The 27,324-nt window shown below is 43.3% G+C and overlaps 1 protein-coding gene and 1 long non-coding RNA gene across 35 annotated transcripts in view; one reads left to right on the plus strand and one right to left on the minus strand.

Annotated features, from left to right (window-relative positions):
* Kcnma1 (potassium calcium-activated channel subfamily M alpha 1) overlaps positions 1 to 27,324 on the minus strand; it is a 675,048-nt gene that overhangs the window by 455,113 nt on the left and 192,611 nt on the right. For all 33 annotated transcript variants that reach the window (XM_090346647.1, XM_090346640.1, XM_090346639.1 and 30 more), the window contains exon 2: positions 26,264 to 26,425. In XM_090346647.1, the coding sequence (XP_090202773.1) occupies positions 26,264 to 26,425 (162 nt within the window). The remainder of the gene's footprint in view (positions 1 to 26,263; positions 26,426 to 27,324) is intronic.
* LOC150054321 (uncharacterized) lies at positions 717 to 18,859 on the plus strand. Of its 2 annotated transcripts, none has more exons than XR_016537855.1 (3): positions 717 to 876; positions 10,423 to 10,546; positions 18,645 to 18,859. It is a non-coding gene; the product is annotated as an uncharacterized LOC150054321 (long non-coding RNA). The 2 variants fall into 2 exon arrangements; XR_016537856.1 differs by having other exon boundaries at positions 18,686 to 18,859.

Here is a 27,324-nt window from a genome sequence, read left to right on the forward strand (position 1 = left end):
CTTGTAAGCAAACTTCCTAACTTTCCCTGAATGCATTCCCACCCAAAATGGATGTGTTCCACTTGCTTTCCATTTTCACCACTATATTATATTGTTGTATTTCAGACACTATTTATGATATCATCCTGGCTTCAGTCAGCTTTTCCCTGATGACTACAGAAGCTGATGACCTTTTCCTTTTAATAGTTCCTTATTTGTATCTAGATTCATTGTGAATAGATATTTATGTAAAGTCTGAAGCTTAAGTTGTGATTTGCCTTTTTCTTCCTGTTGCGTGTCCAATTGTTTCAACACCATTTTTAGAAGAGATGGTCCTTCTCCATCAATTCATCCCTGACCTTCAAGAAGCAATCTCCCATATGTGTTGTCTACTTCTGGATTCTATTTTGTTTCACTGATCTCCATGTTTATCCTTTATGTCAGCCATATATTGCCTTAATTGAAACCTTAAACTGGGTCTTGAAAACAGATAGTATAATACCTCCCATATATAGTCTTTGTGTGGGAAGATGACTTCAATCAACCTTGCTCCTTTTCCTTTCTAAATCAACTGCAGTAGTTCTTTGTTTGTAACTATGAAAAGTCCTGATAAGATATGGGTAAGAACTGTGGTAAATCTATCAAGAAATATGGGGGAGAACAGACATTGTTATTACGATGACTCTTGCAGTCCATGAACATGGTATATGTCTTTGTTATTTATCTATCCCTTCAGGCAAGAACACAAGAAAAACCTGCAATACACATTAGAGTCTGGGAATCACTGCTCTAGAGTGGAAACGGCAGTAATCTGTGAACATTCATTAAAATCTGGCTACATACACCTCACCCATACCTATCGTATAAGCTCCTCACTCTCATGGACCATCTCTGAAGGTAAATGGGTACTTGAACTTTTCCTAGAGTTCTCCAAGCGATTACAACTGGCATCCAGGTACAACCCTTTACTCTAGATTCAGAAGACAGATTAGTAGAATTTAAGTTCCTATGGCTCTGGTCTCATGCTCACTAAATCAGTCTGATTAATGCTAGCAGTTCATTGCTCCTCAACCATGTATGCTCACAGAGTTCCAATCCACAAGAGAATCCACTACAGATAAGAAGTACTTCAGGGAAATTTTTGAGGAGCAATTCTGTTTGACAGATACCCTTCTCGGATTGATGTACACATCTCTTGTACTTGAGAACTTTGCCTTTCCCGCCCAGGAACTGAACAATACTCCAAGAGTCAACCTTCTGGTTGACTCCCAGGGAGAGACAGAAGAAAAACTGTGAGAAGAAACTAATCACATGACTATGATTGCTAAGATCTATTCCCTCAAATAATGGCTCCATGGTAATAAAACAGTTTGCTTTTCATTTTTCACCTGCCTCATCTACTAAACCAAATAACATTTTGGAGGGAACCCCTCCTTTAATCTCTAGGAATAATTAGCATTTTCCTTGTCTTTTTTTCTCTGCCTCTCTGAGAAATGTTAAAAGTATATCTCAGCTGTAGCAAGTTGGAAGCTAACACATTTAATGCCCTCCCCATCCAAAAAAAATATGAACTAGTTGAATGCTATCTAAAGATAGCTCTGTTTTGGTTATCTTTTAATGGATTTTGGGGGGAATGGAACCGATGTAGATAAAACAGATATAAAACTTAATGTTTCTGCTTTGGATGTGCACCAACCCCAGCAGGTTAAAAATAGACTTTGCTGCATTGATAATATTTCTCTTTGAAGCTGCAGATCCTTTGGGGAGAGGGAAAGGAACATTCAGAGAGTCTAGATGGGCAGGAAGACATGATAATAGCAAAGCCTGTATTCTAGGCATCCAGGCAGCTCATCAATGACAACCACGCAGGAAAGAATGATTTTTAGACATCTGTGTATCTGTTTCCTATACAAAGTTCTCCCAAACATGATGAAAATATCTTTTCTCCTACAGAGATGCTAAGTTCATTCTCGATATGGGGCCAGCACATCTCAGAATCCTAGCTCTTTGTGTGAAACTAGACATTCAAAGACTGTTAGAATCATATGATTTCACGGAATAAAGGCCTCGATTGTGGGGCACAGCATGGGGATGTCAGACCAGAGAAGCACTGTGTTTCCTCTCTTGCTTCTCTGTGGCAAGGAGGAGGGGACTTATCCAAGATCACACCAGAAGGCATAAACAGTACACAGAGTGGATTCAGCGTAGACCAGAGCAATAGTGAGGACTTCAGGTATGCACTTGATTTTCAAAAAACCCATCCCATCACAAGCCTTGCCACGAAGCAGCTCTCTGACCTTGACTTTAAAAACTACTACAGTGCTCTGTACTTTATGGGAGAGTTTGGAGAATCATTTAAAGTGTGCAGAAAAGTACCTGACATCCAATAGGCACCCAAATCTTCCTCCCCCACCTGTAACCTGTTACTCAGGTAACACCAGTGACTCTGCACCTGAGACCTCCCTGCTCTTCTTGTGGTGCTAATGTCACAGTCGCACCAAATGAGGACCCTGAGCCATTCAAATAAGCAACTGGGGATAAATCCTCCATTAGGCCAGCCTTTCCCAGGCTTCTGTAAAGACCATGAAGAAAAGATACTGGATGTTTACTGTTCACCAAGCCTTGAATTACTCACCACAATTCTCTGTTAGTTATTTTACCTCCTGTCTGTTCTGGGCTGCAGGTCTTGGCTAGAGTGGATTCTGCCCAGTATGATATGACCTAGTGTCACAATGGCATGTTGCCTTGTCTCTCTACCACCTGCCCTTTGTGACATCTTCCACCAGACCTCTCCATGAACTCCTTGGCTACAGACAATGCACAGGCTGCCGCCCCACAGGAAGCCCCTATCAGTCAGTGATCTATTTTCTTGACCCACAAATTTTTCTATTTAGTTGGCAACATGTAGCAATTTAGGAGGTTCCACAAAAATGCAAAGTTTTCACTTCCCTAGAAAAGAAAAAAAAAAACCACAAATGACCTGTCAAATAGCTACAGATGTCCAGATCTCTGAGGCTGTGCTCTTCAGCTGGGGAGACTTTTGACTTGCTGTACAGGTCCAGCCTCTACCACATTCCTGGCCACATGGCTCTATTACATGGCTCAAGTCTCTATTACATCACACTTTCTCCTGATGCAACCTGGACTTCTAACCTACCTTCTAAGCTCCACTAGAAGCCATGTTCCTACCCACAACTCCTTCCTGCTCTTTGGTCTGCCAAACCTAACTAATCAAGGCTATGCACTGCAGAAATTTTTCCTATCCACCCAGGCTACAAAGAGCCCTCTTGCTCACAAACAAAGCCACGAGCAGTTATCATATCCATATCACACACAAGAAGCCCTTCCTGTAAGCCTATGGTAGTCTCAGCTGAACTGTCAACCCCTGCAGCATTGCCAGATGCATATACTTGTTTGCTCTTCTAAGAGCCTGGCCGTAAGCTCTGCATAAAGAAAGATCAGAATGGATGGACTGCCATCTGTATCATTGCTTAGCAAAAGCCTAAGTTCTCTGCTTGCCTTTCCTCTCCCATTCCCAAATACGCCCAGGGTCCAAGTTCCCTGGGATCACTGAAGAAGCACTAGGACTTGGTTTTCTTTACATAGCCAAGGAGAGTGTTCACCCCCGCCACTCTGTACACATGCCCAGGGGCCTAACATAGGAAACCAAAGCTCAAAATAAATGCATTCAGTGAGAAAGGCCTCACTTATAACACCTTTATACAGGCAGTTAGTTTACCCAGGCCTCCATGCCTTTCCTTTTATTTTTTTTCCAAACAACCTTACCTCTTTGGAATCCCAGACTGATGTTCTTCCTTGGTACTTTTCTCTCACCTCATCCTGCCATCATTCTCTGGTCTCCTGAAATTCTCTGTCACTATCACTGTCAAATGGAAGTGCAATTGTTTGCCTAGTTCTGTCTGTCTCTCAGAAATCAGATTCTTATGGGTGTGTAACTGTGTGAACTTTTTCGTAGTTTCAGCCCTGTTCCAACTCATGAATGAGTGTGGCTAGTCTGGTGAGGAGCATATCTTTGGTCCTCACTTCTCCAATGAGGGAATGGAGGCAAGGCCACTGAGAAAAGCTGATAAGGAGGAAGGGAGACAGGAAGAGGAGTCAATTATTCTCAGTGCAAATAAGTAGCTAAGCAAGCATCCTATCAAACCTTGAGGATCTTAGGAGATAGAACATGGCAGAGAAAACTCGTTCTATCTACCAGGGTCCTGTATTCTTTCAAGGTACAGTTACAAACAACCAGGGAGGAATCTCCTCCAACTTAGAGCCTCTCTTTCCCAACACGTGGCCCTGAGCTATTTTAAGCACAGTCTGAGCTCACTTTGCAAGCAGTTGTCACAAGATGCTACATCAAAGACTCCCAATGCCCAAATATTTAACAACTAGAATACTCCCTCCATCCATCAGTTTGGTAATTCTATCTAGCAAATAAACAATAAAAAGCTGCTGGGCTTTCATTTCTGGGCTGCTCATTTCTTATAAACATTCTTGCCAGGGCCATTTGCAGTTCACAACTTACTACGCTCTAAACATTTACACATTTCTCCTTCTTAACATATCCTTGGCCATTTGATTAAGTGTTAGTCACAGGGGCCGGGTGACAGCATGGCCTTAGGCCCAAAGCCATCTTTGTGTCTTCTCCAAGCTTACCTTCATACAACTCAGTGTCATACTCTCTTCTCAGGAATCCAAGAGTCACTGGACTCGTAAGCTTTGCTGTGTCCTTGGTCTATGAAGTAGAAGGAATATAGAACCTCAAAAAACTCAGGCATAAGGCCATATTGCTAGTGAACCTAGTGGGAAGCTAATGACCTCTCAGGCTTGGTGGGTCCCAGCATATCTCAGAACTCAGATGGCCAGACAGGAGCCTGAACAGCAGTGCCTACATGAGGAGAAGGAAGCACCCAGCAGTATCATCAGGACTATGAGCACAGGAACCTCACGTGAGGCCTGACTCATGTGCATGTAACAGCCCTGCTCTGTGCAAATTTAGGGGATGGGTAGGCCACATGGTAGGTAACAATGGTGAACATAACTATAGCCAACCAAGAAGTGCTGAGAAATCAAGAAGAGGAGGAAGCCAGCTGTGCTGGGGAAGTAATGAAGGCCTTATGCAGATGCACAAGACAGACAGGGGCAGCTGAGCCCAAGTACAGAGAGGACACTACAGCTGTGACATTGGAGATGGGCAAGGGCAGCAGAGCAGAGGCTGCTGGGCTACCGGAACTACATCATGTCTGCTGTTAAGGGCAGTTATGAATGCAGGGATGTACACAGGAATGTATACTGCCTGGTAAATGGGCTTGTTGGAGAATCCTGGGGTTTCCTGACTCTTTGTATGACACACACTCCCAAGCCGATCCAGGAAGTCCTTCCATCCTGGCATTACTTAACACTGCAGGGCCTCGTGTGCGTCTTGAGCAAAACAGAGGTGCCCTTTATACTCCATTCGAGTGGGAGGGCCTCAGAAGCAGTCACAAACCTGGTACCTGTCTGCTAGTGATAGCTGCTGGTGGAGGCCTTCATGACAGCTTCTGGCCTGCTGGAGGCTGAGCCCAGCTCTGTGAGCACCCTGCAGACAGAGGCCACACCTCTGCATGCCATCTGCAGCACTTAGCCCAGTGTCATGTGAGTCTGTAATGGAGAGTAGCTCCTCCAAGGGCAGACTTGATGCCCAGTTGCTAGAAGAGTCATAGTCTCCTCACATTGTGCTCAGCTGCAGACAGCTGCCTGGACAAGGTCACATTCCTAGGAGCAACCCATCTCCCATGACTGATTAGGTTAAAAGAATGACTGCCATGTGACCCTAAAGGGGACAATGTTTACAGGTCCTCTTAGATTCACTACTCTCCATAGACTTAGCTGGGGCTACAGCTGCTGTGTGTGCAGCATGGTTCAACTTCAGTGAACCCTTCATCTTCTTCCTCTTCCCATGGGTACTGGTCCCTAGGATAGACCCTAATGGGTATCCTTGACACTCAGCTGTAGCTCAGAGGTAGTTTCCAGGGACCCATATATAAGCACACCTGGTCATTGTTAATTGACCTTGTCTGCTAAGTCTGGACATAATGCTCAGAACAGCTGTGCTTCTAGAAATTATGGCATCAAGTAGCCCTTGATGCTGGCATGGCCAGGAGATAAAGCAAGCAAAACACTATACAATGGTACTGTAACCAAAAGACACCCAGAATCCCGCTCAGGAAACTCAGGGTGAGAGTTTTATGATAATAGTATGCAAATATAAAGCCCTATTATCATCATCATAAACCACCCAATCTATGGTGCTATGGTGCTCACTTGGCAAGAAGGATATAATTTTATGACAGAGTTGCTATCCATAGTAAGATTATTTGTGTAATGTTGCAAATGGTAGCTCTTCAGCCCCGCCTCTGCTTCAAATTTAAAAATCTCACTCCATGTACACATATTTTTAATGTCCAATTACAACCACCAAGATGAGATACATTGACACTCTTAGTGATTATCGTGTTTCTAATCATTGGTTCTTGATTCACAAGCATAAATACCATGTTTTGTTTGATGTGTAGGGAATAAAAGGCCTTCCCCTGACACTGTAGAATTTAATTCTTTTTCTGTTAAATTGAGTAATAAATAGCCAAGAAAAGTGACCGACCAAATAAGAACTTCCTTGCCAAATAGATTAAGAGAATTTGAAGCCTTTCCCATTTCTCATAAAAGACCTTAGTCTAACAAGAAGTTGGAATGTTTTTCTGAAATTAAGTTAAAAGACAACATCGCTTAATCGTGTTTTAAAGACAGGAAGATTAAATCTTCTACTGCCTTTAAATTAAAGCAGAAACCTCTCTTTTACTCAATAAGTGGTAAAAATTCCCTTGAATTGTTTTTCAGTGATAATTAAGTGATGATAAGAGGTAAAGGAATAAAGGGGGAAAGCAAGATAAATATACAGGAGGAGAGAACAAAAATTTAGCTGAGTGCCAGAGGCTCATATCTGCAATCCTAGATAGTCAGGAGGCTAAGATCTAAGGATTGTGGTTCAAAGTTAGACTAGGCAGCCAAATCTGAGAGATTTTTATCTCCAGTTAACCACCAAAAAGTCAGAAGGAGAGGTGTGCTTCAAGGGGTAGAGGGCCAGCCTGGAGGCAAAAGCTAAGGAACAGCACACAGGCCCTGAATTAAGCCCTAATACTGGCACAAAAATAAGTAAAATAAAATAAACACAAAAAATGATAATATACACAAAAAAAAGACAAGGAAAGATATCAAGATTTAAATTACATCTATCTAAATAGAAAGAAAACAACCCAACAACAGCAAAACTGAGAAAGACACAGAAATTCCCCTAAAGAAAACTAATATGCTGGGTACTGGTGGCTCATGACTGTAATCCTAGCTACTCAGGATGCTGAGATCTGAGGATCACAGTTCAATGCCAGCCCAGGCAGGAAAGTACATGAGACTCTTTTTGGTATTTTTTGGGGGGGTCAGTTGTGAGACTTAAACTCTGGGCTGGGCGTTGTCCCTGAACTCCTCAGATCAAGACTACGACCCTACCCCTTGAGCCACAGTGCCACTTCCGGTTTTCTGGTAACTAATTGGAGGTAAGAGTCTCATGGACATTTTAGTGCCTAGGCTGGCTTTTAAACCCCAGTCCTCAGATCTCAGCCTCTTGAGTAGCTAAGATTACTGGCATGAGCCACCGGTGCCCGACTCAAAGTATGTGAGACTCTTATTTCCAATTAACCATCAGAAAACCAGAAGTGGCACAGCGGTTCAAAGTGGTAGAGCACTCACTAGTTGAAGAGCTCAGAGACACCACCCAAGCCTAGAGTTCAAGTCCCACTAATGACAAAAAGAAAAACGAAAAGAAAAGGAAATTAATACAGAAAGATTATCAGCACATGATTTTGAAATTAAGTCACATATTTACAACTTTAAAAGCAAAGAATCCTTTACTATTGGCAATGGCTTCCTCAAGACAATAAAATCATATTGGGACTACTTCATCCAGCTCGTGATAAATAAGTACCCATTCTTTACCCATATTGCCATGCTAAGTCAATTTTTTTGATATTAAACACTCATTGTCCCTTTATGTCCCCATTTTGGCCAAGTCTGCCATTACTAGTTATCTACCCACTCACACCAGTGCCTCCACTGACAATGAAGGGGAAATAATATAGCATTTATGCTTAGTGCAAGGATGGGAGAACTACAGATATAGCACAGAGAAAACACTTGACATTGTGTGGCACATAGTACGTTTTTCTTTGTTTGCTTAGTTGTTTATTGTGCTGATCCTGAGGTTTGAATTCAGGGCCTTGGCACTGTCTTTTAGTATTTTCATTCAAATCTACCATTTGAATCACACCTCTACTTCTGGCTTCTTGAAGCCTTATTGAAGATAAGAGTCTCATAGACTTACCTGCCCTACTTAGCTTTGAGCCACATTCTTCGATCTCAGCCTCTTGAATAGCTAGGATTACAACAGGCATGAGCTACCAACAGCCAGGTAACATTAGTACATCTTTAATGAATGTTAGCACTTTTAATAGCTAGTGCTACAACAACTACTTCCAGAGAGGAGAAAAATGGATCATGTATGCAAAATGAATCAAAAGTATTTTGGAAATCTTACCTCGTTGCCTGGAAGTTCTTTCATGCTAGGCTAAAGGCACCATACTTGTAGCAGCCTATTCTTCATGTCAGGTATCAACAGAAAGAACACACTTCAATTTCTCCCAAAGACTTACAGGCACAACCTCTATCCCAAAACTGGATTCCTAGCTGAGTCCTGTGTAGTTCTGTTAGGAATCCAGACCAATCCCAATGATGAGAATCATTTCCCTAAGCCCAGCTCATCGATGAATGGTTCCCCTACTGAGATAATTAGATAGATAGATTGATAGATAGATAGATAGATAGATAGATAGATAGATAGATAGATAGACAGACAGACAGTATATAGATACCATACCACTGTGGTAAAATATGCATCACAAAATTTATCATTTTAGTCATATAGCTGTATTATTTTACAACACCTCTTCCATCTATCTATTATTTGCTATACTGTCTTTTTACATAACCCAGTCTGTCCTAAAATTCTTAATCCTCCTGCCTTTCACTTGTAAGTTCCAGGATTACAGGTGCATACCACCACATCGAGCCTAAGAGGCATCTTTTTTAAGTAAAAAGAAAATTTTGAAATTAATGTTAATAATATAATTTAGGTAACTGACCCAAAACATTATCATTTTCAGGTATAATTTATGTAAAATGAAATACATGAGTTTTTTTTCCATCTTCCTTCCCTACTATATTTCCTACATACAGCACACCTCAATTCAGACTGGCCATTGGTTCAATGCTCAGTAGTCACTGCAAAGGTCCTAGAGCCTAAGTCTAGTGTTTTTCAGGTCTGTGTCAGCTCAGCTAGAGCCTGGGCATCCCCAGGGGAGAGGAACCAGACAAGTCTTTATGGAAGTCTGCGCATCACTACCAGCTCTCCGGAAACTGGTTGTGATTCACTATGGAGCCTAGATGGTGTCGGCCTCCACCAGTTCTAGATCAGCATGTCCAGCCCTCTCCCCAGAGAGCTCCGTCATCATGCTGACAGATGGCACAAGGTCCAGAGGTTTCCCTAACAGCACACACTCTTCTGCCTCCACCACCCAGAGGCACATGCGTCGCCAAACGGTGAAATGACCTCAGTCGTGGAGGTGGAGGTGGAGGTGGCACCTACGTAGCCACTTCAGCCCTCACAGGTTGAGCCAATAATAAATAAACACACACCTACGTGAAACGAGGGAGGTATGTGTGTCGGGTTGAGGCAAGCAGCTGTTGCCATGGAAACCAGCCAGCCTCACTCCAGACTTTTTTCCCCTGGCGTGCTGATCATTTGGTGACGGATGAAGTCCAACAGAGTGGCAATGTCCTGTCCCTGCGGAAACCTTTCAAATGGGGCCCATGATGATGAAAGCAGATCAACGCGGGAATGGTGACGTACCTTTCCCACCTACGGTTGCTCAAAGCAGAAGAAAATAAAAATCACCTTGCTACAGAGAGAAATGGCCAAACACTAACATCAAGGGACGATAGCAGGAGCTGAGGCGGAAGCCAGGAAATGGCTCTTCACGTGTCCCCCAGAGTAAAACTTCCACTGGTCAAATAATTACGGCATCACATCTTTTGTTCCCTGCCCACATCCTCCGTTTGAAGACTTCCCAGGGCCATTTGTGTTTGCAAATGTCTCCATTCCTACTTTTACATGCTTATTTTCAGTATCTGGTGAAAAGTACAGAAGAAAGTAGAACGGGCCAATACCATGCAATTCTAGGATCCCAGCTCTAATGATCTCACCTTCTCTAGGTCTTAGTTTCCTCACAAATGTAGCATGGGGATGAGACAGAAATAATGCTCATCACCTGTTTTCCATTGTTACAGCCAACATGTTTCATATGGATTTATATTAAGGACAAAGACCATATCTCACTTTCTTGTGACCAACACCTGCCAAGCACACAGCTTGGTATTTTCAGACACCTGATAATATCATTGGGATAAAGAGGTAAGAAAATTCTCCCCTCCACCCCCTCTCTCTTTTTTTTTCTCTCTCTCTCTCCCTTTCTCATTTTCATAGTAATCTGGCTCATCTCAGTATAAGACAAAAGTGATGATAAAACTAATATATATTTCCTTTTCTTGAGGAATTTAGTTTATTGTATTTGATTAACAAACAAGTTATATGATACCCAGTTTGCACCAACCACTGTTCTAAGTCCTTTGCAAATATTGGAATATTTCATCTTCATAATACTCTTATTACAGGCTACTATTAGTGCCCTCTGTCACTGGCCCAACCAAACGCCAAGGTCAAACTCAGCCAATCTGGCTCAGCAACATGTCCCAAAACATTCAGCAAAAGAGCTTGAGGAAAGGACAGGTAAATGGTATGTATGATTGTTGGATTTGTAAAGAAGTTAGAAACAGAAGAGGTAGAGTTTGAACCTCTGAGTCTGTGAAGGAAAGCAAAGGATGGTCTGTTGGAATGACACATGACAGAGCTCCAACTTGTCTTTAAAACATAAGAGGGGACTGAAAGTCTACAGGGGATAGAGAAACCTAAGAAAGCAGGCTTCAGGATGAATTTACCTGGTAATGGCAGGCAACATGGACTTCAGGGAAGAGGTAGGACAGATGAGAAGAGGATGCAGAGAGCAGCATGGAAGTCACTAGAGTGAGGGGAATGAAATCTGGGGCTTAAGCCAGGACCATGGAGAAAGGACGTACACAGAGGATTTGGTTACTGCTAGGGTATATGATGCCTGTGTCAAGCTAGGTACTAGTGGTAGCTCAAACCGGTAATTCTAGCTACTCTGGAGGCTGAGATCTGAGAACCATGGTTCTAAGCTAGTCTGAGCAGGAAAATGACTCATCTCCAAATAGCCACTAAAAAGAAGCGAAGCTGTAGTCCAAGTGGTAGAGTGCCAACCTTGAGGGAAAAAGTGCAGGGACAGCACTCAGGCCTTCAGCTCAAGACCCAGTACCGACACACACACACACACACACACACACACACACACACACACACACACACACACACACAGAGCTGTCTGTCAGTTTCATCCCAACCAGCAAAAAGTCCTAAGGAACATTCATTGGGCCCCTCTATTAGGCTCTTTACAACAGTATTGGTGTCTAGAGAAGGAAAAAACATGCTATTCTCTCCTTGGCCTATGAAAACACAAGGCAAGACTCCCCCTCCTGCATGCAAATGGTCACTGAATCCAAGACAGCAAGTTCAGTCCTGACAAGGTCTTCTGGTCACCTCAAATGTGAAAGATAGCCTAGAACATCAAAACCCTGGCCTGTGTGCCATAGTTTCTGATAAATCACAACCCCAGAATGGGAAAGCCAGTCTAAGTCTTCCAGCTAATGTGTTCTCTATTCCAATCCGCACTATAGTAAACGGGGAGGAAGAAGAATGAAGAGTTGGAGAGAGAGTTAGGGTACAGGATCTTGATGGACCAGTCATCCTTCTTCCAAGCTCTAATGATTGCCTAAAATCCTTTGCCCATCCCAGTTTTGCACATGTCCCTGGAGAGGGTTCTGTGTGACTCCTCAAAGAGATAGATGTCAGGGCAAGGCACAGAAAGTAGACTCATAAAACAGCGAGGAGATCTTGGCTTTGACAGAAGCTAGAATTTGCCAGTTATTTATCTTTCATATTTGAAGTCTTGGAATCCCATTTTCATCTTGATGGAGACGGTAAACTCTTAGCAAATGTTTATGGCTCCCTGGATGAAACTGAGGACAGTTCCCCAGCTTTCTGACTGCAACTCAGGCAGACTTTTAAATTCAAGTCAAGCCAGAAAACTACTTTTGGTCAAAGGCAAAATGGATTTATCTTTGTAAGCAGAGCCATTAAGATGTGAGCATGAATAGCTGAAGAGATAGAACACTAAAGGGAAATCAGGAAGAAATAGGAGACGAAGCTAAAGGAAGGACACCATGACGCATCAGCCCCCACCACAAGCTTTTTAGGGTGCCGAGGGAGCAGGGTGCAGAAAAGGCAGCTGCAGAGATGAAAGAATGAGCCTCAGGAGTGGGCTGGGAAGCTCTGCAAGAGGAAGGCCAAGCTCTGTGAGCATTTGCTGATAAGAGAATTCTAAGAGAGTGGACATAACAAATGAAAAAAATGTTCTTTATATTTGTCTGCATAAGAATAGTGGCTCGGAAATCGACCCCCCCCCCCACTGCTCCTCTAAACACTAAACAGTCTCCAGATGGAAAAATGTGAAATCAGCCTACAATACAGAGTTGGGTGGGAAGGGTGGAAAAAAAAGACAAAGAAAGATCACACAGGAAGTCAGCAACTTCATTCCAACCTATGAATCTGGGCCATCAAATACTAAACATAGTAAGCAGATGTGAGTTCTATCCCCTATGCTGCCTGGGACTGAGGATATGACCTTTGATAAGCTCCACCTCAGTCAGACAGGAAGTTAAATTAAGCCCACAGAATAGAATCTACAACCAATGGCTAAGGCATAAATATAACATTGATTCTACCACGCCATTCTCTGCTCAGGAACTCATTGCAGACATCACTAATCAAACAGTATTCTTTAGAGCAGAGCCTTGATAGTTCTTGTGGCTGGACCTTGAACGCACTGCAATGCCTTCTCTGTAGGTACTTCCAATCACTTAAGACAGAACTGGGAAATAAATCTTGTTACTAAGCCTGGACTAGCTCTCTTCTAATCTTAGAATTAGACAATGGAATGAACGTCAAGTATACTCTCATTACAGAAATGCTTAACTAAGTTCTACCTGTTCTCTCCTCTGGCTTTCTTTCCAGAATAAGCAGCCAAGACTATTCTTAAACAAATAGTATAAAGGTTCTTCACTCTGTTCACAGCTCTGACAATGATCTTATGTATTTATATTTTAGCCACTTGACATTAGGTTCCCCAATACAGTTCCATGGTAAATGTCCACTACACCCTCTTAAGAACTGCATCAAGGTAGTAAATTATATGCCTTTTCAAATGCGTTAAGGTCATGAAATTGAAGACAGCGTAGAGAAGTTCACAGACATTTAATTACTACCCTCTATTCTTCTGAAAATTATTAAAGAGCCCAGAATTAGAAATTCAGATTTTCTCCAGTCTCCTGACAACAAACAGCTCTCTTCTAAATGGCTTAATGTGTCTGTTTAATATATACAGAATTATCTTTCTGGAAAGCAGATTGTTTTTGTGTGTCACCTCGGATCTCTAGAATATGCCACCTATGGCAAAAAGACGGGGATTCACAGTCTGACAAAATCTATAGCAGAAATAATTAGCACCAGAGGCTGTTTCTGAAGGAAAGTTAAATGAAAGAGAAGCCTGTTCTTTATTTATTCCTCCTCCCCTCCCTTCATCTCTGTTTGCCAAAGAGTACCTTGCTGAACTACCTCCACCAGGTCTGTTCTGTGAAACAACCCCTAAGCCCCAGCAAGCCCAGAGGCCCTGGGGACCTGTACTCATATTCTCTGGGGAAATAGCACACAAACCCAGGGCTTTGCAAGCTGAGTATCCTCAGTCCCATGAAAGGATTTCCATAGCTCTGGCTTTTCAAGTTGCCCCAGGACCTCATAAAAGGACTCTTTAAGGAAGAAGATATTATCAATGTTTGGGGCTGCAGAGGAACACACTTAACTCCTAGCAGGAGTTTTACCCATGGTGACTCCAAAACCTTGAGGAGGGCTGATCCAAGGTCATCAGGAAAGTTACAGCTGAACTAGGATTAGGACAGTGTTCTGCTGGCCACGCTTCCTCAGATAAAAGTGATTCTCTTCTCTATGCTTCAATTCTGAATTGATTTCTAACTCTGCCTCCAAACCCCAAGGCCCAGGGAGACCTAGCATGACGTGCATGATAGAAGTTTTCTTTCTTTCTGATCTGAGTATTCTTCCTGAAGAAAACTGAGGAAGCCAGAGGAAGATAATAGCATTAACAACACTGAGGAAGGTTTTCTGGGAGCCCACATCAGGGGATTACACAGCTCCATTTTCCTTTGTAGGAATTGTGTTCACACTGGAGCCCAAGCTCAAGCAGGCAGCTCAGTGACTGCCCAGATGCTAGAACCTGCTCAGGATAGTCCAACACACACATCACAACCAGGCCTTTGATCTAGAGATAAGGGAATAAATAGTGGGCTTCTGTAAGAGGCAACTTAGAAGATGTGTTTGCTGGATCCTGTGAATTAATTTAAAAATCCACCAGCTTTGTGTCTTGACCCTTTGATCTGAGCTATTCTCTGCAATTACCAGGTAAGTGGTAAGTCTCTAGTGTGAAAGGTAAACTGCTCTTCAAACAAGCAATGTCTTCTTATCATCTCACAGAAAGCAGCCAAAAAGGCTAAGGAGACCATCTTGTTTCTGTTCTATTCCAGTAATAGAGTAGTACCAACTTCTCCTGAAGGCCTCCAGGAACAAAGACAGAATTAAAGGCTACCCAAGCCAGATATATGATTTGGGTCTGCTTTAACTATACATGCCTTTCTCATTCCTGGCCCCCAGTTAGCCCTATTTAACCTGAAGCTAATGTCTATACTCTGGAACATAGCTGAAGATGTATTAATGCACTATCTTTCCATGGCTGCCATGTAATAAATCCAGTTCCCGGTCCTTCCGCTTACTTTATCTGTCCTATGGGAATGAGTGGCCAGACCTAACTAGGGGCTCCTGGACTTGGAGCTTAGGACCTAAAAACCTGGTTTCACTTCCATACTGGAAGAGAGGATTGTTTTCTAATAATTCTAGAAGGCTTCTACATCAGATGGGGCCAGCCAACCCATGTCAGCCTCTATTTCAAGCTATTGTTAGCATAAATGAAGGTAGACTCTGAAGGAGGGCATTGTAGACAGGGTTCTTCATCCTCCTGACTATTCAATGAACAGAAAAAGTACTCCGCACATAATCACAAAAAGAGGAAGAACATTAAAAAAGAGAATGAGAAAAAGAACATTAAAAAGGAATGAGCCTCTTTGCTAGAGCAGCCTGAGAACAGATAGGAGAAGGTGAAGGTTCTCAAGTTTTCTACTCTACGGGGTCCCAGGCCCCATGTCCTCAAGCAGGAGTCGATAAGACCATTCCATTTACCTTCTGGATTAACTCACCTTTAATAAACATGGAATGCCCAGAGATCTGCTTGCCCAGAAAAGAGGCACCAAAAGATTCAGAGGAACCTTCAATGTCCCAGGGCAATACAAAAGACTTCCTTTGCAGACTAGCACACTGAAACCACACTGCCATTCAGCGTCCTGGCATCTCACCTTTCCCAAGGCCATCCATGTAAGCACAAGGTCAGGTTTATGAACTCACAGGAACTGAATGAGCAAAAAGATAGCCGTGGTGTACAAGAAACTCAAGCACATTTAACTGAGATTTGGAAAAACCTAATTCCTTAAGAAAGATAGAGAATCCAGGCATTGGTGGCTCACACATGTAATCCAAAACTATTCAGAAGGTTGAGATCTGAGGATATCAGTTCAAAGTTTAGCCCAGGCTAGAAAGACCATAAGACTCTTAGATCCAACTAACCACCCAACAGCCAGAAGTGGAATTATGGCTCAAGCAGTAGAACTCCAACCCCTGAATGTAAAAGCTAAGGGGTAGTGCCCAGCTCCCCCCTCCCCGCCCATCTACACACAAAGAGAAGAAGTAACTGTCACAACCAATTTCCAATACTACATCTATTTAAACAGAAGAAAGTATTTTTGACACTACAAATTTTTAGGATGAACAGTGGCATTCTGGTACTGTGGTTCTTCTGAAATCACTGTTTTCTGGAATGAAACCTTATTCCAGGACTCAGACTCTAAAAATGGGGCTCCTAGTGCATCCAATCAAGCTTTTTCAGAACCCACAGGCACGAGTCCATCCGCCTGTTCCTAAACATTGCCCAGCAACCAAAACGTGGAAGCCTCAGCTTGTGTGTGGTCCCTGGTGTGACTTTTCAAGCACATGTTTCCCGGCAACAACAAAAGCTGATGAATTTTGTTTTCATCCTCGTGTCTATTTTTGTTTCCCTGCTGAACTTTTCTCGCAGCTGGAATGGAAGCGCTAAGGAAAGTCACAGCACACCAAGATATTGTCCTGACATGGGTAAACCATCAGTAATCCCTGAGGACTTTCTGGAAAAGCTGTTTAAAAGAGAAAAATCTACATAACCTCCAGGGGGCGCCATTTTTACTGATTGGGAAAGAGGGAAAGAAGAAGAGAGGCTGGCTCACATTAGTCATGTAAACCTATTTACTCAGACCCCTGGGTTCCAGCAACAGGCGTGCACAGGATGTGAGACCAAGATTAGAAGAATCGAGCTCCCACGCCTGATCAAGAAACTGACGGGGCCTGATTTATCACCAAACGCTATTTCAGAAACCCTGCCACCCTAAAGCACTCACATTTTCACTTTCAACATTTGGATGTTTGCACTTTTGCAGATTTTTCTAAAAGAAAGGATGCTTTGAATGGCATCTGGCTTCTAGAAGGTCCTCTGGAAATGTCTGAAGGGATGTCTGAGGGGATGGATCAGGAGTTTAAAGGACAGTAAGGCACCATGGTTCACGCGTATAATACTAACTACTCAAAAAGCTGAGATTGAGGATCACGGTTCAAAGTTAGCTTGGGAAGACAAGTCTGAGGGACTCTCATCTTCAATTAAACAGCAAAAATGCCTGAAGTGGAGGTGGAAGCTCAATGGTAGAATGCCAGCCATGAGCGAAAAAGAAAAGGTAGGGAGTGTAAGGCCCTGAGTTCAAGCTCCATTACAGGTCAAAAACACAACAAAAATCAGAGTTGATGGTTCACATGTGCAGGACAATCTGTGTGTCTATCTTTTGGCTATGCAGCATGTTCTCTTGATTTTCATTCCACTCCTCACCAAAATGGATTTTCTGGATATCCTGGTGCTGATCTGGCTTATGTAACCATCCAGACTCCATCCTGCCAGTCTCCCTCCACAGCCCGGGAGGACTGGGTGTGAGGACTACAGTGGGCACAGTTGACATCTTTTCACAAGACTCCTTTGTCATCCTGCCAAGAAAGTTCCTGTGACACACACAACCACTATGTACAGCTCTAGAAGGAGCCCAGCCCTGGCCCCTGGTCCACTCCAGGGACCTAGATGAGGTGAGAATTTCCTGGTCAACTTGACAATGGTGAGTCAGGCCGGCATGAGCCTGAATGAAGTATGCACACAGAGCAAACATCTTCATGTAGCTGAACTTAAACCAAAACCCGCTGGATACAGACACAAGCCTTCTGCACAGTCAGGCCCAGAGCTGTTCAGAGTTAGGAAAGGACGTCAGAGGTGGTAATTTTGTGTCTGATTTTTGTGCCTTGGGAAAGGATTTATTCTCTTTTTTCTACCCTGCGGGCCTCCCTAGTAGCCCATCACATGGAGTCATAAAGATGACATATCCCAACCAAGATGCCAAGGCTTTTCAGGCACTGCCCTCCCCCTTCCCCACCCCCTGACAGACACTGTTCTAAAGCAGTTTCATATTGACTCATTCAGTCTTTACCACAATGTTAAGATGATAGGCTTATTTTTATCCCTACCTTTCACATGAGAAAACTGAGGTTCCACAGAATAAAGCAATGTGCTTGGAATAGAAGCCCTATAGAGGAGGGATGAGGATGCTATGCCATGACTACACTGCCCAGTTGCAACAACTGTGTTCAGGGGACCACAGCAGCTCCTTCCCTGGATAGGCAGAGCAGAAGAAGATAGAGATTTGATGTCATCGGGGGCTCTATCTCTCTTTCTTGTGGTTTCCAGCCAAATAAGAAATGTAAGAAGCCAGGGCAGAAGACCCAGCTCAGAAAACCCAGCTTGGCAAAGGATGGGACTCCGACCTCTCAGCTGGGAAACGCCAATAAACAGATGTGATTAGACAGAAAAATAAACAGACACAGAGATGAATGGAAAGGCAAGGGAGATAGAAAGACAAAACAGGTGCTCTCCCTTGCCCTGACATCCCAGAGAAAGGAGTGACAGCAACATAAGCACTTGTCCTGGGACCTTAGGAGATACATTCCCCACTCCAAGGCAGAGATTTGTGGCCAGCATGAAGCAGGCTGCTCCTAAGCCAGAACTCTTTTCTCTCTCCAGATTGATTTCTGAAATGCATCTTCATTTTCCCAATCACCCAGATTCGAACAAAGGAGCCAACACACCAGCATGCAAAATGAACAGCTGCTCTTAAAAGAGACTGATGGAGGGTTGAACCTGCAGACAGCTCAAGTACCTCCCTGCAGGCCTGCATCAGAGATTCCCTCCACCGAAAGAAACAGACTCTAAACTAGGAGAAAGAGGATGTGAATGGGTTGCAGGAGAACAGAAGAACAGGTAGGGAGTGAAAAGACTTGGGATGTGATCCTGCTATAAATTCTCAGACAGAGTCCCCTGAAATTGGGGAACAGAATAGGCTTCTAGGGCCTGGCTGAGAACCTGCCCAAAACTTGGGTCCCGCCTGGCTCTCCCCTATGTTAACTCCCCTCTACATGGGATCCTCATGGGCTTGTGGCATTAAATGTAGACATGTCTCTGAGAAGTGAGACAGATTTGATAAATTTGTCCATTATCTTGTGCTGGGGATAAGTTGGGAGCAAATCCCAGCAAATAAACCACTTAGTGAAGAATGAATGTCACCAGTCACAGATGGGGTAGCAAACTCGCTCCTCTCCTGAGCCAGATGATAATTATTATAGGCTGTTTAGGGGCTCCGTGGATACTACACACGCTATGTTGTCTCCTGTTACAAAAGCAGGCACAGACATTATGTAAATGAGCAAGCATGGCAAGATGCCAATAGAAGTTTGTTTATGGACACTGAAATTTGAATTTCAAATAATTTTCACATGTCAAAAAATATTCTTCCATGGAGTTTTATGTTAAAGCCATTTTAAAATGGAAACATATCTATAGCATGTGAACCACACAAAAGAACCATGAGCCACACTGGGTGGTGCGATTCTTAGCTCATCCCTGGGCTGGTAAGATGCTGTCCACAGGCCCATGGGGAAAGGCTCTCATGGGAAGATAAGAATGGAAACTCTGGGCAAGCAATATCATTCCCCTTACCCCTTACAGTGTCTATGAGCTCTACCATGCCAGTCTGCATTGGCAAGTCTAGACGATGGGGATAAGAAAGGAAGTCCACCCAAGTTCCCAAGGAATCTTTTTTTTTTTTATCCTGGAGTATCTTTCGGATTTATGATAAAGACAAAATTTCATATGTAATCACAAAAATGCAACCTATCTTCTTGCACATTTGTTTTTTATTTGGGGGGGACCTACTGTCTCTTAGCTTTTTTCACTCAAGGGTAGGGCTGGACCACTTGAGCCATACCTCCACATCCGGCTATTTTAATGCCTAATTGGAGAAAAGAGTCAGCGCCTGGTTTCTTTGACATTTTAACTAATAACTAAAGTATGAACTCTGTATTTATGCATAGGGTAAACTGCACAGGTAAAGAGGAATTTTTAGGTCCTTGTGGGGAATTCAGCATGACTCCGCCGAACTGAAGCCTCTCTTAGGGATATTAACACAAATAAGCCCTCTGTTTGCTCCCCTCTGCATAGAAAGTGGAACGGACCTACTTGGTAGGCAGACCATTCTTATCAAAATACTTCTCTTTCTGTTCCATAGAACATTTGCAAATGATGTAATCATTTTAAGTAGAGTTGCAAAAGAAAGTAAAATTAAAAGGGACACAGGTGAGAGGAAGAGAGATGGACATGGGAGCTGTGCATGAAGTTGTTACAAAGCATCACTGGAAAACTGGAGAGAATGCTGATGAAAAACATCATGGTGCCAAGAGCCACCTAACAAAGAAATGACTGCAAGAAGGAATGTAACCGATCTAATTCAGCTTATGCTTGTGTGTAGCTCTGTCAGGTTCATCTGGTCCAATTTCATAGAGAGCACACATCTACTTAATGTTATTAAGCCAATAGGATTGTTATGTCTACTTGAAAGGCATGTTCAATACATATCTCCCTTGAAACCCACTGGAGGATGAGAATAAAATGGTCTCAGCTATGTGTGTAACATAAAATGCCACATGTGACATATTTAGAAAAATAAAGGGAGAGACTGGCACTTTCTCTCTCCTTACCTTGATAAATCATCCCCCAGACATTCAAGCAAGTAGCAAATGTTTTCAGTTGATGGAATTAGATGCATGTGTTTCCTAGAGCTATATTCAAACATAGTAGCATGGGAAAAATGTGGAAAGTAACTAAACACAGTCAATCTGTGGGGCCTACCTTCTCTCAAGGAGCTAGTAACTATCTTGGCAAGATCAGTCTTTGAAGAGAAACACAAAATGCTGCTTTTGTTATGGGAAATTGAAGAAGTATAGATATTTTCTTAAGAAGATAGTTGCTCTGAGAACAGGAATAAACAGCAACATTCAGAAATTACATGCAAATAGAGATGTCAGGATCATGTGTATATGTCTGTGTCTGTGTGTCTGTAACATTTCTCTTTATAAATGGATTCTCTGGACAAGGGCCAGTAACTCATGTCTGTGATCCTACATACTCAGAAGGGGGTTGAGATCAGCCCAGGAAGACAAACTAGAGACATTACTATATCCAATTATTTGCCAAAATGCCAGAAATAACGATGTGGCTCAAGTGCAAGAGTGTCAGCTTTGAACAACAACAACAAAAATAAGCAAGAGTGTTAGCCCCCGAGTCCAAGCCCCAGTTCCATTACACACACACACACACACACACACACACACACACACACACACACACACACACACACACACAATTTCTCTGGTTCTATTATTCTTAGAAAATCTCTTATCTCTCAGAAAACCATTTTTTAAACACAAGGGAATAAACTAGACCAAGAATCGGCAAAGTGTGACCTAAGGAAACAAATCTGGCTCATCATCTATTTCGGCCAATAAAGTTTTATTAGAACCATCACACCATGGCTGCTTGTGACTGCTCTCACACCACAATGGCAGAGACAATGGCAGAGTTCCACAGTCACAGGTGAGTCCACATGGTCCACACTGCCTAACATACTTGCTACCAAAAACTTACCAACCTCAAACCTCAATAACTTCATTAATTTAGGCTTAAATTTATACAAAATGCAACTGAACTCTGTAAGAGCCAACTCCTTGTGTTTCTTGCCCTCTAAATATAGATACCAGCTCATTAGAAGAGTTTAATCTGGTTCGTTTTTATATAGATAGTGCATATAACCACATACACATATGTGTACATTTCAAACAGAGGAGTTAAGAATTTAGGGTAAAAAGAAAACAAGAGACAACAGAGGAAGTGAAGGAAGGTACAGTAGCATAGAATGATTCTATAGAAGGATTCTAAAATTTTCTATAGTTCCATAGACAATCAACTGGCTCATCATTACCCCCACAGAAAAAATACATGACCCACTTTCCAACTTAGATGTTCATTTGTGTTCACTGGGAAGGAAAAAAACACAGATAATCTTTAATGCAAATAACTATTGACTCCCTGCATAATGTGGATTGCATGAAATGTAGGGAAGAAAGTCCTCAGCAAAATCCAAACAGCAGGGAAAAAATCCTGGTGATTTTTACTGCTACAATGAAATATTGTTCAGTGTGGGCCAGCTCCACATCCTTGAATCTTATTATCAATTCATCTGGTATTTTCCAGAATTCTAAAATAAACATGTACTGCTTGCAGTTGTCCATTAAGATCTTTAGAGAACTGCTTCCAGGATTCATGTATGCACCAAAATCCAAGAATACTTAATCCCTACTGTAAATGGTGCTGTACAGAGGTGTTCAGGGGTGCTTTCAAGCATCCCTATATTATCAAATACCTAATGTGAGGACAATGCTATGTAAATAGTTGGTTCACTGTGTTTATAAGACATATCATACTGTGTTCATGAGGGAATGATGACCAAAAAACAAATAAAAAGATGACACATGTTCAAAAGATTTAACTTTTCCCAATATTTTTGACATTGGGTTTGTTTACTCCATGGATGTAGAATTGGCAAGCACAAGATAGTCAACTGTATTTTTATAATCAGAAAATAAATATGCTTTAATTACAAAAAATAAATAAACAAATGGAAGCCAGTTCCGGTGGCTCATCTAAGTATCATGGCACAAAGCAAGCCTGGGCAGAAAAATCCATAAGTCTCTTATCTCTAATCAACTACTAAAAGGCCAGAAGTAGAGCTGTTGCTCAAGTGGTAAAGCTCTAGCCTTGAGCAAAAAAAAAAAAAAAAAGCTAAGGGACGGTGCCCAAAGGCTTGAGTTCACACACACACACACACACACACACACACACACACACACACACACACACAAAGATGAAAAAAGTAGTAATCCTTGAAAACCTTTCTAAAGAGGGCTCATCTATTTTTGTTTAACTAAGCCTAGTGCTAAGGACACACACACACACACACACACACACAGAGCAAAGACTATTATGATACTTGCAGCCCTAAGGTCAAGGAATTTCATCACTTGGGCAATGAGGCCTCAGGTGTTGACTATAAAAGGCTCTTTTCAGTGGTGATGATCACTTGTCATTTTAAAACAGAGCTCTGGAACTCTCTATTTAGTTCAACAGTATAAATAATTCATACACTGAATCGCCACTGCTCACTACTTTCTGCATGTGCCAAGCACAGAGCTGGCCAAGGGCAGATAAAGATAAAGTATCCAACTAATGCTGGGCTTGCCTGAGAGCTCCTATAGAGATAAGCTGGGGCTACCTTGGTCAATGCTTCCCCAGCTGGGCCTTTTTTATCTTGGAGACTGTAACTGTACCAGACAGGTGAGAAAGGGTCCCAGATGTGGAAGCCTCGCTACTGAACATCTGCTAAGGAGAACAAATTGGAAATTGAAAAAGGACATCAGACAGCCATATATCTTGCCTTGCTTTGGTCCCAATGTTTCAGGGATAAATATTTGAACAACTCAAGATAAACACAACTTTGGGTTCAGAACAGGCAGGGCAGCTTTCTGCTGTGTGCTGAAACTTCCTTATATTCTTTAGCCGGGCAATGTAATCCTAGCTACTCAAGAGATCTGTGGATTGTGGTTCAAAGCCAGCTCAGCACGAAAGCCCATGAGACTCTTAACTCCATTTAACCACCAGAAACCCGGAAGTGGCGCTGTAGCACAAAATGGTAGAACACTAGCCTTGAGCTGAAGAGCTCAAGGACAGCACCTAGGCCCCACGACTAACCAAAAAATTTGATAGGGAAGGGGAGAAAACCAAGACGGGTGGGAGGTGTGGGGGGGGAGGGAAACGGGTACCAAGACATGTGAAAGGGTATCAATGTATGTGAATTAATGCACCTTCTATCTGGCAAATATCATGTAACCCTTTTACTAATTACAATAAAAAAACAAAAACAAAAACAAACAAAAAACAAAAACAAAAACCACTCTTTTGGTAGAGAAAAACTGTAGCCTCCTAAACAACAGGCATTCTCCCTGTTCTGCTCATGGGGGGGGGGCACCTGTCATGTCACCCTGCAGGGCCCCAGTAGAACTTTCTGGAGGGAAAAAAAAAATAAAACTTCTGACAGCTGATGACACCTTGAACAGGCACAGAGAGGTCTGGGCAGGGTGTAAAGGTTAAAAGAGACAGGCCATGAGAGTCCAGATCGCATTGGCACTGAGGTAATAATGTCAAAGTGTGACAGTCAAAGGCAGCTGGTGGTTGCTTAGGAGAGAAATGGAGGGAAGTCAACACACAGAATACTAGAAGGTCTAGAGACTAGATGTCCTTGATACCAGGCTAGCTCTGTGAATTAAAGCTGAGTATTTGTTGGCAAGTCATGCCCCTTCATACGTTTTTATTTTTCCAAGTACTAGAGAGCTAGATGCCTAGGTAACTGGTTGTTTCCTGGTGATGACCACCTAACGCAACACACAAATGGATGGTGATGTGCATGATTAGCACGGCTGCCTGGCTCACAGAGGCTCTGGATAACATGAGAAGCAATGTCAAAGTCCTACCTGCAAAATATCACTCATACCCACCTGCCTGTCTCCACTCCTGGTGTCAGTTCAAGCCCTGTGTCTCAGCGGCATAGCAATCCCCTCTTGTGCTATCACAATGTGGTAGCTCACTACTCTGACTTTCCCTGGTACCTCCCTCACCTTTAAGTTTGAATAAGCTGTTTCTAGCCTCTGGTCCCCCAGCCATCCTTGCTCTCAATGCTTATGTGTTTGCAGCCCTCGGTCTCAATGGAGGATCTTTCATTCCCACAATACAATGTACTCCTCTCTGCTTCCTCTGTATCAGCAGGGGGAGAGGATGTGGAGGGAGGCAGAGCTTGAACTTAGGGCTTTGCCTTTCTACACAGGTGCTCCACAACTTGAGCCATGCTCAACTGTTGGTGAGCCAAGGGATTCTTTTATTTTTCTTTGTCGGTAATGAGGCTTGAACTCTGGGCCTGGGCATTGTCCCTGAGCTCTCCAACTCAAGACTACTGCTCTACCACTTGAACCACAGCACCACTTCCACCAAAGGATTCTTGACTGAGCCAGGAAGGACAACCCTGGCAAACCTACTCCAGAATCACAATGAGAGATTACCCAGAGAAAATCTTGAACCAGGGCAGACTAGGGAAGGTGGTGGGCAGTGCTACCACCACCACAAGGAAGGACACGACTTATGGCAACTATATGGGCATGACAGATGAAAGCAACTGGTCCCTGGGCACCCAGTTCTTCTCTAGTTTTCCCATTGAAAGACACATCCTAGATGCTCCTCCCTCTCAGCAAAATTACCATGGCCAGTCACTACAGACCTTTCCCCCAACCCCAACTCCTCCATGGCCCCTGCTTCAAGCCAGGAACTCATGACCAATCAGGGAAGCCAAGCACTATAAGTAGATCACAGAGGAGCAGGAAGTGCTTTGCGAAGCAAAAGTATGAGTCCCACATGGCTTAAGTGAGAGCCTCATCAAAAATAAGGGCACCTAACTGCCAGATGCTGGTAGTTCGTGACCACAATCCTAGTTACTCAGAAGGCTAAGATCTGATTAGTGTAGTTCGAAGCCAGCCCTAGCAGGAAAATCCTTGAGACTCTTACCCACAATTAACCAGCAAAAAGCTGTTACTGGAAGTATGAAGAGGTAGCTCAAGTGGTAGAGTACTGGCCTTGAGTGAAAAAGCCAAAGAACAATATCCAAGCTCTGAGTTCAATCCCCAGTACTAGTAAATACTGTAGATAGGTAGGTAGGTAGGTAGACAGAAGATAGATAGATATTGCCTGAGCAGTGGCCCCTTATCTCACACCAAGTTAGGATATTGCTCCTAGAAAAGTTGTCTTTGTGGCCCACAGAGGCCAGCAGTAACTTTATCAAAAAGCTACCACAAAGATGCATACTTAAAGAACTCCTTAAATTCCAGATTCATTCCAAGATAGTTCTGCTGTGTGTTGGGGGGGGGGCTGTCTGTCTGTCTGTCTTGCGTGCAAAGAAAGCTCAGAACATCATTTCAACAGTCTATCAGTGCAAGATTCCAGCCCAGCTTCTGTAGACTCCCGCCACTAGCTCCTGGGCTTGCAAAGGCAGAGTAGAGAACTCCTTCTTGAACACTGGCTGTTCACAGAACCTCCCAGCCTCAGTAGACTAGAAACAAACCATCTATTGCAGCATCACAAATCTCACAAGCAAAGCTACCTGCCTCAAGTCAGGCACAAGGGCTCCAGAGTAGGAGAGGCTGAGGACTTACCAGGACTCTGCCGGTCAAGGTCTGGGCAGATATCATCACTCCTGCCCAGTCCTTCACGGAGGTCATCCAGCCGACTTCGGCTGCCACTGCCTCCTCTTTTTCATCCACTGGCTTGAGAGTGCCATCTGCTTGGCTTGAGCCATTATTAATCTTTTGGACCTCCTGGCAAGAGAGAGAAAAAAAAAGAAGGACAATGTTGAGACACAGCGAACTGGATTCAAACAGTAGGCCTTATCCATGAAGCATGTTGATATGAGACACACATTATCCAAATTCAGATCTGCCTCCATAGTCTGTCAGGACCTGTCCTGGTCCCAGACTCCCTGCCATCTCAGCCACCAGGGTCTCTAAATGAATGGGTTTCCAGGAGGAATGGAGGTCCTCCTCCATGGACAGCTACAGTAACTGAGGCACCCATTCAATTCAGGGGGGATTCTGGCTCTCTTGCTATTGTGGGCTGTCCTATGATATGGGAAGAGCAAGTACCAAGTGTCCACCGGCACGTGGAACATATACAATCCGCTCAGCGCACCTCCTGACATTGACAGTGACACTGATAGGGCAAAGTTCTCAAACAAGCAGCCATCAGAAGCCTGTGGGGGGGGGGGAGTTGAAACTTTCAGTGACGCCCAGCTCCTATACAGCACCCACCAGCTGGCTTGCAGGTCCCTAATTGTGGAACCACAGCAGTTGGCCATACTGGCAAGGCAGGATGAACCCTGTTCTTATCTGAAATGAGGGATGGGTCTCGCTCTCTGCTATTCCTGGGCCTTCTCCTCCTCCTACCAAGACCATGTGCCTTTTTCCAGAAATGAGCAGTGGAAGAAGATGCTGAAGCAAGAAGCAGGCCCTTAAACCAAAGACTACTACATTTGCTTTAAAAAAAATTTTTTTTTGCCAGTATTGGGGCTTGAACTTAGGGCCTCCAGATCTTGCTTAGCTTTTTCTGCTCAAGTCTAGTCTTCTACCACTCAAGGCATATTTCTACCTTGGGCATTTGCTGGTTAATTGGAGATAAGAGCCTCTTGGATTTCTGTGTGCCTGAGCTGAATATTGATCCA

Source organism: Megascapheus bottae, chromosome 15 (assembly GCF_031878675.1).
Source record: "Megascapheus bottae isolate mThoBot1 chromosome 15, mThoBot2.hap1, whole genome shotgun sequence".
Taxonomy (NCBI): domain Eukaryota; kingdom Metazoa; phylum Chordata; class Mammalia; order Rodentia; family Geomyidae; genus Megascapheus; species Megascapheus bottae.